This window comes from Gavia stellata, chromosome 1, assembly GCF_030936135.1.
Source record: "Gavia stellata isolate bGavSte3 chromosome 1, bGavSte3.hap2, whole genome shotgun sequence".
In the NCBI taxonomy this organism is placed as follows: Eukaryota; Metazoa; Chordata; class Aves; order Gaviiformes; family Gaviidae; genus Gavia; species Gavia stellata.
In genome coordinates, this window is record NC_082594.1 from 81255542 (window position 1) to 81270071 (window position 14530).

General features: G+C 42.8%; 2 protein-coding genes across 2 annotated transcripts in view; both read left to right on the top strand.

Annotated features, from left to right (window-relative positions):
- Window positions 1-2543, top strand: part of WWC3 (WWC family member 3) — a 108777-nt gene extending 106234 nt beyond the window's left edge. Inside the window, exon 23 of the mRNA XM_059816278.1 lies at window positions 29-2543. Within this exon, the coding sequence (XP_059672261.1) occupies window positions 29-95 (67 nt within the window). The 3' untranslated portion in view covers window positions 96-2543. The remainder of the gene's footprint in view (window positions 1-28) is intronic.
- An 830-nt stretch (window positions 2544-3373) lies between these two features.
- The window catches only part of CLCN4 (chloride voltage-gated channel 4), a 47729-nt gene continuing 36572 nt past the window's right edge, over window positions 3374-14530 (top strand). Inside the window, exon 1 of the mRNA XM_059816146.1 lies at window positions 3374-3400. The gene's annotated coding sequence lies outside the window, so the exon portion shown is untranslated. The remainder of the gene's footprint in view (window positions 3401-14530) is intronic.

Sequence of the window (14530 nt, forward strand, 5' to 3'; positions counted from 1 at the left end):
CTTCCTTTTTATCTTGTTTTGATCACAGAGAGAAGATAGCTTTTTTTACAAGACCAAGGATTAACATACCTCCTCTGCCAGCTGATGATGTATGACATGTTGCATTGTAAACATGAAGTATTTATCGCTTTTATTTTAATGAAGTTATTAGATTAGCCAAGTTTCTTTAAAAAATTGTGCAAAAGCTAATATACACATTTTGTAAAAAATAAAAAAATAAAAAAAGTAAAAGTAAACAAAAACATATATATAAATATATATACATATATATTTTATAATAGTGACTGCAACAAGGCTTGGTTTTTCCTTGTTGTGAAACTGACATCTCTGAAGACAACTTATTTTATAAAAGATCGACTATCCTGTTAAGAGCGTGTACAGTTTTTATGCTGTTTTATTTGACTTAAAGGCTGGAAGACAGAAACAAAGTGAGTTCAGGCAAATTCACTGTAGTGTAATTTATTTATAGTGCCTTTTTTCCTTGAAGGAAAATACCTACTTTAAGATGTATTTTAAGACTGAAATTTTGTTCTTCAGTATTTGTCATACAGTAGAATGGAACCATTGAGCTGGTTTTGTTTCTGATACCTGAAATGAAAATACTATGTTCTGAAATTGTCACTTTTTTCAGCTTTATTATCTGTAGCTTATTATGTACATTGTATCCTTTAGCACTGTCTGTGTTATAGCAAAATATTATCACCTGCAATGTGTTTAACACTGATTAGAAGTGATGTTAAACGTTGCAGAATTCATTTGCATGTTCTTACTGTGCACTAATAGATTGTTTTCATTTCAGTTGTGTCTAAAGTATTTTTATATTCTTAACTAGATTCTCAGTTTAAACGGAGGAAGGAAAAGGGTGACAGGTCTTTGTTTTGCTGTTTAATGAAAAGGGAGTTAAAAGAGCAATGTGAGCTAGCTGTGTGGAAAGACCGCTACAGGAATACTACAGTTTTAAAGATTCTGATCTGATTCAGGAAAATACATATGTGCTGATTTCGGAAAGCAGCTGCCTTAAGTAAGGGTGCTTAAACACATGTTCATCCTAAAGGATGTGCTTTGAGGTTACTGCATGCAAGTTCTGTTGAACGGTGACACCTTCTTTCTGGAAGGTGTATAGTTCTGGAAGGTACAGCTCACTTGATTGCTAGTTGTACCAGCTAAAATCTGGTAAGAAATAATTTTACTTGTGACTGTTTGTTTTAATGAAAGACTGTCACCCTAAATTCCCGAGAATGCCAGTTTTGTGTCCTTGCATCCTGCAAGTATGTAAAAATACTTCTTTAGTAAGCTACTATAATAGAATTTCTCATACTTTTCTAATTATACATTACCTACAAAGAGAGGTGCCCAACACAAGACTGACTTTGCAAATTGCTGGGATCTCCTAGAAGGAGGATCATGCTCTTTCTTAATTAAAGGTCAAATTGGTTCCAGATTTTTATATATCAGGAAATCAAAACAACAGCCAAAAACTAAACAGACTTACCAGAACCAATCAGAATATTTTCAAATATTTTGTAAGTAAGTAAGTGTTCTTCGTGAGTTTCAAGATCTTATAGTCTGTTACGTTGTCAAAGATCAGAAAAACCTGAAAGGGAAACTGAATTGCTTTTACTTGTCCAAGCTAAGGCAAAAAGTAATGGGAAAAAAGACTGTAAACCTAAGTCATTAATCAGTGAGGATGATTAACACAGACATTTAATTTTAAGGTAGTATTCCCTGTTTCCTAGTGTGGCCTATAATCATTACGGGTGTCAAGTGATTCGATCGTATAGGAATATATGTGAAATTAAAGTACATTTAGCATTTATCATGCTAACCATCCTGAAGTCTGTTTTTGCCAGTAAGCTTTGGTGGGTGTATCTTGGGTTCCTTGGGCACAACTAGACATATTCAGAAACTATGCAGATAAAAACCAAATCATGTAAGAAATTTTTAGTGTTTGGGTAAAAGTCTAGGGACAGCAGGCTTTTTGGTACTCATTACTTGAAAAGACCAGCTAGTCAGAATTTCGTGTCTCACTTTCAGTAGAGGCCCTTACATAGTAGTGTTTATCAAAAGTTACCATGCAGTGACACCAGAAGTACTTACCGTATACTAAGAACAGACAACACCATGCTCCCATGAGGGTGGTCAGATACTGGAAGAGGTTGCCCAGAGAGGTGGAGCCCTCTGTCCATGGAGGGGTTGAGGACTTGACTGGACATAGCCCAGAGCAGCCTGGTCGCATTAGGCCTGCTTTGAGCAGGGGTTGGGCTAGGGACCTCCCTTCCACCCTAAATTGTTCTGTGACTGTGTAATGAAGGGGCAGTGTCTGGGGGCCTCTCTGTCAGGGTGTTCCGTTGGTGTTTTTAAACAGTGACCGCTGTGAGACGTCGTCGGTGTATCTTGTGGGTCTGTGATTCTGACTGCTGTAATGAGTTCTTTCTTGATGTCGTAATGAGTTATCATATTCAGTATTCATCTCTCTTGTTTTTGTCACAGTTCTGTATGATTGTGTCATTTTTGTATTATTTGAAAGTATTTCTTCTACAAAATAAAATAATCTGCCATAAACAGAAATAGTTTTGTTATATGTCAAAGCATAAGACATTTTTTGAATGGTTTATATTTGCTACATTCATGATGATTTCATAAAGAAATTTTGTATTTTTAATAACACTGTCATTTAGGTGAAGGTAATGAATTTTTAAATAAAAGTAAGAGAGGAAATCTGTGAAATCAGAGATCCTAGAGAGGTTACACTGAGGACCTGAAAAAGATGCAGAGTGTAAGGAATGGCAGGTATGTTCTCCCATGTGCTTATTGCTCACAATAAACTGACAGCTGTATCAGAGGCTCATAATTGAATATTGCCGGAATTCATGGGTAGCTCCACTTACAACACATTGAACTGCCTTTTTTTCTAACAGAAGTTTGTACTTTGTAGATTCGTATTGGAAGCAAGTTGACATTATTGGTTCTGTAATATCCGACTTACAACTAATTCCAAGGTTGAAGACACTCAAAAGAATACGAGTGAACTTTTTTAGGCTGAACTTTACTGCTGCTTTCACAAAGGAAACGTTAAACCTGCATCATGGCAGAAAGGCCATTTCTCAGTTTCTCTCTGCAACCCTAAGCGGCCCGAGCACAGGCAAAATCATAGTGCTGACATATGACTCCTGTCTCTGTCCAGTATTTGTAAGGCGTTAAGACTATGACGGAGTTAGGTTATTTTTAAACTGTCTGCTTGAAATAGTCACTTGGAATACCAACCTTCTCTGTTTCACTACCATCAGGATCAACAACAAAAGCTGTAATGGGTATGTCGGTATGGGTTTTCTGTTATAAGAATGAAGTCTTACGTGTGTTACTTGCTGCAGTTCTTGTAAGCACTTTGCAAGGCTTAAAGGTAAGTGCTGTATAAAAACAGCAAATTTTTTTTTTAGGAATTAGGAGAACTATGTATCTTGTTTTCAGTGGATGTAGAACCGAAGTTTGAATTTTTAGGGAAGAGGGCACTTTACAGCTTTTTTTGCATCCAGTTTCCTTTTTAACTATAGAGTCATATATCTTTGAGAGGAGGAAAAATGTATTTACAAGAGAGACCTGAGAAACTGCAGGCTAGCAAAAGCAAGAACAATCTTTTCCAAAACATCATGTGAAGAGTATTTTCTTTTTCCTGAGACCACTCAATTGACTAAGTATCATTGGAAGAAAAAAACCAAAGAGTACAGCTGATTGATATTTTTTTTAAAATCTGTAAATGTCAATTAAGTAGTTTGCTTGCACTTTGGACCATCTCAGTATTCTTGGAGTTAAAAGCTCCTTAGGAGCATTTTCTGGCTTCTTATGATTTCTAATAATCCCTTGAATTTGTACATACATATCTAAGTTATAGAATCACATTTTCTATGAAGAATTAGGTATTCTGTCCCTTTAGTTTGTCTGCAGTTAGACTACCCAACTAAAAATACATTCAGCAGAGACTCGATGAGTTCGGCTGTGGTAATAGAGAAGAGAAAATTAGGAATTTAATTTCGGAAAATCTGTTTAGGAAAAAATAGGAGATTGAGACCCTAGCGCTCATTTGGTTAGTGCACAAAATTACTATTCTGTGTCTAGGACATCGTGTTTGTCTTAGAGAGTGTGTCTTGTGGCACAGAAGTTCCCAAGTATAGATGTTTGTGTCTGATCAACTAAATGCTGCTTGCTGTTTTCCGTATTTCCCTCTCATAAACGGATTAGGAAATTTGCAGATAACATTATCAAGAAAGTAAATTAAGTGCTCAGTGTTTGTTTAACTTCCTCCACAGAATTCAGTTGGCCTATTAATATGCCCTATTTTAATGGGCACAAAGAGCAGACACTGGCAGGAAGTTAGGACCTCTACCACTTTTCCACACCTCATTGGCATGGTTATAGTAGGCCTGGGGCTGTTACTGATCTATGAATGATGGAGAACTGCGATCTGCAGTGCTCTGTATGAAGGGCATAATTAAATCTCTTCTCTAAAGGCATGCTTCTCGCTCCAGAAAGGTGTGGGAACTTTGGCTGAAGAAAGCTAAGTGCTCAAATTTCATAATAAACTCCAAAATCTGTGGCTTCTGTATGAGGAGTCCATATCAGAAATAAGGAGTACAGGAACTTTCTTCGGCTTATAGCCAACATTTGGAGGAGTTGTGTAGCCATTCTGAAAAAAGGTTTTGTACACCCTGTATCAACTGGCTTGCTTTGCTGTGCCAGGCTGCCTGCTTAACGCATCCGTAAGTACCTGCTCAAACACACTGGGACAAAAAGGTCTCCCAGAACTGTGTTCCTTAGCCTTTGAAGTGAGTGGAAGCCACGCGTGTGCCTTCAGATATTTTCTCGTGTGCTTGTGCAAGATCTCCCTCTACCTAGCTGTTGCATCTGCTTGGTAATACAAAGCATATCCCTGGATATCCTTAAGGGTAAAACCAGTCTGCACAATATTCAAATATGGGAAAATGAGCAGAAAGGCAAATGTCCTGAAATAAAACAGCATTGCATGTGTTCAAACATGTACACGATCTTCACAAAGAACAGTTAAAACCTCTGCCTTGCAGAATGTGATCCTAGTGGCTCATACGAAATTTGTACAATCAGAACTTTTGAAATTATTATTTTGTTGTAGAACTCAAATGCATTATAGAGTATAATATTCTTTAAAAAAAACAGCAATCAAAACCCAAAACCCCCCTCAAAAATATGGTTCTGAGATATAATACACAGTTAACCAAAATATGAAAGGATAATCTTTTGTTTGTTTCTTTGTTTTTTAAATAAGACATTTTAGGATGTTATAGCTTTTAAATATTTGATGGTCAAATTTAAGCAGAAGTTTTGAAAAGGAAAAATAGGCTGGTATATCAGGATCTTTCAAGCAGTGACAGTTGCATTGAAGAAAAGGCAGAAGGCTGCAAGCGGAGTGATTAATGGATGGATGGGGGGACAACAGAGAAGTGAAGGTAACGGGGATAAAACCTTTGAGGTAAGCTTGCAATGCTTAAATACAGAAGATGGAGGGAAGTCAGTCTGGATAAGCTTGAAATGAAGCACCGGGAGAAGGAAAAATGCAAGGGATGTTGAAATTGTGGTTTGTCTCATTTCTAAGCTGCTGTGATTACATATTTCGTAGAGATGAAAGAAAATACGACACTTGAGCATTGCTGCAGAGTCAACAGGACTACTTCTTGGTTTGCACACAGCACACTTGCTCTGCTTTTTCCTCGTGAAAAATGTGATCGCTGTTGCTGTTGTAAAAAAATCCACAAGCCCTTTTAAAAATAATTAGCTCGGGTTAGCGGAGGGAAAAAGCAGCACATCTTCTAATGGTGACGGAATAGGTAGGGCAGGGCAAAGAGGCTTGCAGTTTAATCCTGTGGGATTAGAGAGTGGTCCGTCTCCCTCTGGCCCCGTCTCCTGTCAGATATCCTATAGACGGAGGATGCAGTCACATGATTGTTACTGCTTCCTCCCCATGACATCACTGCTTTTGCAGCCATACCACCCAAGAAAGGATGCTATTAAAATCTTTGGGACTGGGCTAAATGATGTTGCATTGCAGGTAAGCAACATAATTCTTCGAAACATTGATTTGCCAGTTGCTCTTGTGCGGCCATCCTGGAGCTCCAGCTCTGTCGGGCAGAGTTTCTGCTGGAAAATAAAGCGGCACTGTTTCCCTGCAAGCAGAGGGTTTGCAGGTGCAGAGGCTGCCTGCTGGCTCTGTGCTGATCTCCCGGCTGACATCTCCAGTAGAAATGCTGCCAGATGGAACTTTAAAGCTGAAGAAGGCCCTTTGTCCCTGTATTTTGCTACAGCTCCTTCGGGTGTCTGCTGAATTCGGTATTTACGGGAGCAGCCACCATCATCCAGTCGTGTGGAGGAAGAGCAGCAATATTGCTTTGCTTGCATTCCCTGCTTTTTTTGTTTCCTCGATGCCTAAAGGGAAGTTGTTGTTGTACAGATAGATGTGTCTAAGCTTACAAAGGAATGAGGATTAACTTGCTTAGGGGGTTAGTAGATGTATTTGGGTAAAGAGACTTTTCCTTTATTGTTAATTTTTGCTGACGTGGTGTGAAAGTACCTCGTCCGGCAGGTTTCCTGCGTAATTTGCTGTAGTGTAGGGTACGTTTTGCTTGTCGCCCAACATAAGCATGAAAAATTATTTTCCGGAATGGGCATACAAGATGACAAGCAGATTTTTACTTCTTAGACAAAATGCCAATCACCAAAAGGCTGAAAAATCCACACTGAACTGCTTTTTTGGACTGTTGGTATTTATAGGAGCAAAGTCCAGAGTCTGTTTTCTTTTCCTGGTGTGGGTGTTTAATTATGCACTCTATACAAATATATGAAGACATATATTTGTGGAGAAAAAATGGTCACTCTTCTGTGGTACTTTTTTTCTGTATTGCTTTTTTAGTATATTTTAGGGTTTTTTTAGTATTTTATTACTTTTTAAAATTATTCTAATACAAATGTTAGAATGCAAGAAGCTAAATTTTTGAGCTTATACTAGTCAGAAAAATAAAATTATGCCTTTTTTCTTTTTTAAGAATTCTGATAAATAATTCTGTGCCTTTGCCAGAGAACGGAGGATGACTCAGCTGCAGCTTCATCAGGCAGAGAGTCAGGTGACATTTCACTCCTCGTCTGCAGGAAGTTTTCTTATTTTTGAAAATCCTGTTCTTTGTTCAAATAAATTTTTCCCACTATTGAAAAAATCTGAAAATTTGGCAGGCCTAGGGTCCCTGTGTGCACACCCATACACTTGTGGGGGAGATTTTTGGATCTCCCGTGCTGCAGGAGGTTGTACGTCCTAGTGAAAGATGAATTCTGGTTTCCAGTGATCAGGTATGCAGCAGTGTGAGGATCAGAACATAAGGGGTGGGAAAAAAAGTATATAATGAATTATTGAAATGAATTAAGAAAGTACAGTGTTTCTTCAAAACTGATAAGAAAAATAAATTTCAATTGTATTTATCTCCAACAGAACCTTTGGGTTTTTTCCAGGACTGAGCCTCAAATGCAATAGAAATACAAACCTGGCACTGTATGAGGTGGCAGGGGGGTTACATCCTGACGGCGCCTGTGCTGGGTTTGTTGTCCTGACTGCCTCTGAAAGTCAAGGCTGGGTCAATTCTCTCCAGCACTGCGTGTGAGTCGAGCCACGCTCTTGCTTACCAGGCACACCGAGGCTTGGCTCTTGGCCCACTCAAAGTGCAGAGCAGGGCTGCCACACGCCGGTTTTACAAGCGCCATGGGTTTCCCCCCCACCCTGGATCATATTTGAATGCCCTGTGGAAATATGTGTGGGGCAGTGGGTCTCCTGGTCTCCCGATTTGAGTCAGGCACCTTTTGTGCAACAAAAGACAAGGTACCAGCCTTAAATGTATGCTGGGGCAACTCAGAAATTAAGGACTTAAGTCCTTTAACAGTTATTTGGTATAAAAAGGTGACCCTGGAGACATCCCCAGCTGGAGGGCTCTCTTCCCGGCAGCACCGGGGTGCTGTGCCCCGACTCCAACACGGGGCTGCATGGGTGCTCAGCCCCTGCGCACATCGGGGTCTGCCTTGTAAAGGTAGTACCTTTCAAAGGTAGCTGCTGGTGTCTTTTAAACAAGGACTGGAGGAGGAGGAGGAGACGGTGTTGGAGGGGAGTGTTTGCCCCAGGATTGGGTCCTTCCTGTCTGCCTGGAGCAAATGGTCTCTCTGGAATGCCACAACCTCCCCAGTCTGGGAGCTACTTCATCATGAAGATGTTGTTTGTTGGGCTGGAGGGGAAAGTGAGGAGGATCATGACTGTAGCCCAGCGCTTGTGCAGGGTGAAAGGGGAAGCTCCCACCCCTCTATCTCACCCACGGTTCAGGACCATCTTGCGTGTGTTGGTGGTCAGGGTTGTGTCTCATGAGCCTCCCCCAGGTCTGATCCGTTCTCAGCTCGGCGTGGTGCATGACCCTCAAACAGTGATGTAGTGCCTGTAGGTGCCAGTCCTGTTCCAGTTTGCTTTTGCCATCAGGCTACAGCTTGCAGGGTGCCCAAAGAGGGGATGTGTGTGTGTTGATTTTTCCATTTAGTGAAATGGGATCAGGTTGTAGAGTAGGAGTGTAGTGTGTGTGTGTGTGTGTGCATACATACACACCAGGTATGGGATTTTCTGAGATTTCTTCATCTCTAGTCCAGCAGAACCAAAAAAATAACACATGATCATTAATGCCAAAAGAGAAACTCTGGCAGGGTTACGGTAGGCTGCTATTCCTAAAACACTTTTAACGTGTTGCTCTCAAACATCACCCCAAGGAAAAGGTTCCCCTGTCTTGCAGGTGGGGGAGCTTCCTCTCGGCAGTATGAAGTAACTCATCTGTAAGTGAGCAGCCCATCGGCATCAAACATAGCGGTAAAAAACAGTGCCCTGCAAACAGGAAAACATTACCCTCCATCTGTGTGAAAATGACTCACTGCCTCCACTCAAATCATGAGAAGTGACATGGTAGAACAGATTAATGGCTTTTCTACCGCAGGTTTATCAGCTTTATTTCAAGCTGAAGGCTTAAAAAGGTTTTCAGCAAGAGGTGCATTTAATGCCATTGAACACCCCATTTAAGCGGAGAGCTTTTATACCCGGGCATTTCCCTTCTTGACAGTGCAACTCTGTTCTCTCTGAACGTATTTGTCTTTTTTGCAATCCAGGAACGATTTTTCTGCCCCCCTCCCCTCACAGTTCTATAATTTTTTGAGTGAGGAGACAAAGAACAGTACTGGAAACCCAAACCTGGTGCTGCAAAGCTTGACCATGTACGTCACGGAAAGGAAAACTGTACAGCACCCCTGATCCTTCAGCCCCAGGTTCAAGCTCTGTGGCAGTAAAACCAGCTGCTCCAGGAGGGAAATTTTTGTGAGGAAGGGGACCAGAGGGAAATCAAGAATAGAAACTATACATGCTGCTACACTGGTAGCCTGATTTCCAGTCTGTCCTGTCTTCTGAAGTTTAATTTCTTACCCCAGATGCTGAAGGCTTTCTGAACTTTATCTAATCAAGTCTTGTTTCCTTCAAGAAGCAAGGGTGTGCGGGGTTGATGCAGGCCCACAGGACTGATCTGCCTAAGCAGACGGGCTGTTAGCAGAGGGGCATCCTTTAATAAAGATGTTTCAGCTCAGTTTGAAAAATGCAGATGGATGTTCCAGAGCCAGCAATGCTTCCCTCCTGCTTTTTCCACAGCCCCGACATCAATGCTAACAACTAAATTTATTGAAGGGACCTTTAAGACTCACTGGAAATAGAGAAGTGATTTTAACATTTTTTTCTATGTTATGTGAGTGCAAAAATTCCACTTGGAGCTTGCGGGGAAAGAGCTGGGATTTTTTTTCCTCTTCCCTTTCTGACGTAACTCAGCAGCTGAACTAAGTTTGCTCAGACTTTCCAAGAAAACTCGAATGGAGAGCAGACACATGATATTTCACACCGAAAGGAACTGGCTTCAAAAGGGAGAGTCATCCCGGGAAGGAGCGGGGAGTGGGACGCGGGGGTGAGGTGCACTCCCTTGGTGTATTCACCCCTCGGGGGAAGAGAAGCATGGTGACCCAGGAGCCTCCCAGGAGGAGAAAAGGAGAAGGGGAGTCAGGCCGTTGCTGAAGGGTTGGGAAGCCCTGATGGTTGGTTATCAGCTCCGGGGGTGTGCTGGTGCACCCGATGTCCCCCCATGTCTCCCTTTGCCTGTGCTCCTGGCCAGCCCCGTTATCTCCTCTGCGCTTGCCCCGTGAGCATGTGTGGTGGTTGAGGGGGGGCAGTTGGAGGCTGTGGTTTGGTCTGGAGGAGCCTTTTGTGCTTCAATTTTCCGCCATTTATCCCAAATGTTCCCTTCCGCCTTCCCTTTCTCTCCCAGGCCCTCTCCCCTCTGATCTGGTGCCCGGTGTTTTTTGAGGTCTGCTGTGGCTTCATAATTTTTTCCATAGAGGTTACTCAGGGTAAAGCTGCACATCAAAGATATGACTGTATTTAGCTTGCCCACACTATCATAGTAGGAAACTCCTTAATAAGTGATGGTGGGGGCATACAGTAAAATGCTGCAATATTTTACGGTAATGTTTCCCATACTGCAGCCTGCCTGTACTTGTGTAGCAGAAGACTGAGGGTTTGCAGTGCTATTTACTCGTATATGGGGGCTGCACAATTAGTCCTTGAATGGGAAGAAAAGCATTTGCCAATTTTAATAGCCTGTCTTCCCTCCGTATTTTCCCAATTTAACTATTCTCCTTTTTTTAATGTGCCATATTATGTTTCCAAAAAAGGCCTGTAATGGGGTTCAGTGTTTTCTTATTTTTCCAGGAGTCTCAACCTTGCTCTGGTCCAAGGCTATTTAAACTTTTTTTTAAAAACACCATTGTTAAGACAGAAGGTCAATAAATCAATCAGCTTGCTCAGTCTGAGGCTTCTAAGGTGAATAATCTTATATTGCCCATGGATAATTTTTCAACCTGCAGAAAACCGGTCATTCAGCCTCCTTGCTTTTGCTGAAGACATCTTCTGTGTGAAATCATCACCCAACAGCATCTTACTTCTTGTTTAGAGGAATGTTTCATAACCGTTTACCTGCAGCCTATATCCAGTAGGGTGCGATGTCACATCGCCAGTTCTAGATAATCTACTAGAGGTGTGGTGGATGGTGGAAGGAGAATTACATCTACCCCCCTTTGTCTTCTTGGCTCCAGGGTAAATAGACCTCGTTCTCTGAGCCCTCCCCAAAAGGCATATGCCCCTAATCATATCTCTATACTTTTCATTCATCTCTTTCAAGGTGACCCTGTTGATAATCTTGCTTGCTGACTTCCTGAGCTATCAGGCCCATTTTCTCTGGCCAGGTGGTGCTGAAGACCTGTGGAGTAACTGTGCTCAGCTCTGGGAACTTTCTCCCTCAGCCTTATCCTCTTCTGGCTCTTTCTGAATGCCAACCTCTTCAGCTCATTCTGCAGGCAGCACTGACCTCCTAATTACCTGGATTCAAGGCCTGGGTGGACAGTACTCTGCGTCCATCTCTGTGACTAGGTCTAAATCCCTTGGGATGGGATGGATGCTGGCAGAGCACCCGGCTCTCAAGTCGAGGTGCCTTTGCTCGGCAGGTCACGTTGAGCACTTAATGGCCATGAGGCTGGGGCACCATGCTTGGCTGTTTTGAGAATATGGTACTAGGAATGATCAGTACAAGTACTAAGGGCACAGGGAGTGACAAATCATGCATCAGCGTGAAGGAGTCTTGTGATGATAGCCCGTTAGTAAACCACTAAGATTGTATTGTTCATTACTGGGTACTATGGAAAATAAATTCCAGGGATTTTCACAGCCCCCATGCTCATTAGTTTGTGTAGTACATGCTGTCATGTCACAGAATGATAGGGGTTGGAAAGGACCTCTGGAGATCATCTAGTCCAACCCCCCCGCCAGAGCAGGTTCACCTAAAGCAGATTGCAGAGGAATGCGTCCAGGTGAGTTTCGAGTAGCTCCAGAGAAGGAGACTCCATAACATATCTCGGCAGCCTGTTCCAGTGCTCTGCCACCCTCAAAGTAAAGAATCACAGAATCACTACGGTTGGAAATTACTTGTAAGATCATCAAGTCCAACCATCAACCAACACCACCATGCCCATTAAACCATGTCCCACAATGCCTCGTCCACACATTCCTTGGACACCTAAGTTCCTCCTCATGTTTAGATGGAACTTCCAATGACCAAGTTTGTGCCCGTTACCTCTCGTCCTGCCACTGGGCACCACTGAAAAAAGACTGGCCCCATGTTCCTGGCACCCACCCCTTAAGTATTTATGAACATTAATAAGATCCCCCCCTCAGTCTTCTCTTCTCCAGACTAAAAAGACCCAAGTCCCTCAGCCTTTCCTCATAAGAAAGATGTTCCGGTCCCCTAATCATCTTTGTAGCCCTTTGCTGTACCCTCTTCAGCAGCTCCCTGTCCTTCTTGAACCGGGGAGCCCAGAACTGGACACGGTACTCCAGATGTGGCCTCAGCAGGGCAGAGTAGAGGGGGAGGATAACCTCCCTTGACCTGCTTGCCACACTCTTCTTGATGCGCCCCAGGATGCCATTGGCCTTCTTGGCCACAAGGGCCCATTGGTGGCTCATGGTCATCCTGTTGTCCACCAGGACTCCCAGGTCCCTTTCCACAGAGCTGCTCTCCAGCAGGTCAGCCCCTAACCTGTACTGATCCATGGGGTTATTCCGTCCCAGGTGCAGTACCCAGAATCACTAAATCATAAGGTTGGAAAAGACCTGTAAGATCATCAAGTCCAACCATCAACCCAACACCACCATGCCCACTAAACCATGTCCCACAATGCCACGTCCACACGTTCCTTGAACACCTCCAGTGAGGGTGACTCCACCACTTCCCTGGGCAGCCTGTTCCAGTGTTTCGCCACTCTCTCAGTAAAGAAATTTTTCCTAATATCCAGCCTGAACCTCCCCTGGAGCAACTTGAGGCCATTTCCTTTTGTCCTGTCACTAGTCACTTGGGAGAAGAGACCAACACCCACCTCTCTGCAACCCCCTTTCAGGTAATTGTAGAGAGCGATGAGGTCTCCCCTCAGCCTCCTCTTCTCCAGACTGAACAACCCCAGTTCCCTCAGCTGCTCCTCATAAGGCTTGTGCTCCAGACCCCTCACCAGCTTCGTCGCCTTTCGTTCTTACCTGACACCTGCCTTTGTTGAATTTCATCAGGTTCCTCTCTGCCCAGCTCTCCAGCCTGCCCAGGTCACGCTGAATGGCAGCGCAGCCTTCCAGTGTGTCTGCCACTCCTCCAGTTTTGTGTCATCAGCATATGTCATGTCGTATGAGCACAGCTGATCTGACCAACCATTCAGATCAGTGGCGTGCTCAACTCCAGTGAAGTCATGATTGAAATGACCGTGCATCATTTCAAAAGCATTGTGTCTGGAGTAGGATCTCCCTGTTTTCTCATTGCATGTATATTGGTACCGGAGCATAGAAAAGCTCTGAGATGCACTCTATTCTGCTTTTGTGTATTGGCTAACTCATGCCACATTTGGAAAAGATGGAATAGAGGATGCTTTGGACGCCCTGGAAAAGTCACTCCAAACAAATGTGAATTGAGGAACTTGCAACAGGCCTTTAGGCTTCTGCTTTCTTCCCCCAGCCTCTTGCCAGGTTCACTTCTACCTTAAGCTATAGCAGTGGAGTCACTGAAGAGAGGTATGTCTTGCTGCCTGCATACTGTTATGCTTCACGTAGCAACTCCCCCACTACTGTCTTCAAGGAAAACAGCATAAAGATGAAAGCGTGTAGGTGAACGTTCATCTGCTAGAATCATTTGAAGTGTTGAAGTAATTCAGGAACTGTGATCTGTTGAAAGTAACTTGAAACTTGTTGGAAATGCATTAAAAAACGTACTGCCTGCCTCAGTGCAATGAGTCCAATTAAAACAGAAAACAGGATGAGGAGAACGTAGCATGGAACTAGCATGTCTAGTAGCAGTAGGCCAGGGCCAAGACTTTTCCTTTGATGACTGTTCAGCTAGTTGTTTCCCATCGGTATACTTTTCAGCTTCTTTGAACCATGGGATGTTTTGGTCTGTGCTTGCCATGTCAAATACATTTTAGATCCGATCAGTCACTCAACATAATACCTAGAATATCAGTTCACAGACAGAGCTCTTCTAGCTGTGGCTTTTACATTTGCACATGCTGTAACAGTGCTATAAATCTGAGAGGTTGTCAGCATTTCTGTTGTAAGGGTAATTTATCGCTCTTCTATAAATCTTAGCTCCAAGCTGCAGTGCATCATACAGCTGGTCCAAATCACACTATGAGTTTACTCACTGTGAGACCTGCAGAAAAAACCATGACCTTAAATATGATAATGATACTACTTTTTAGTTCTTTAAAGAATAACAAAAAGTGAGTAAATGTAGCAGAAGAGACCTGCAGTCCATGCGATACTTGCTGTGCTTGTTAGCGTGTCCCAGCCTGTCGGGCAGCTCACCGTGTTCGCACT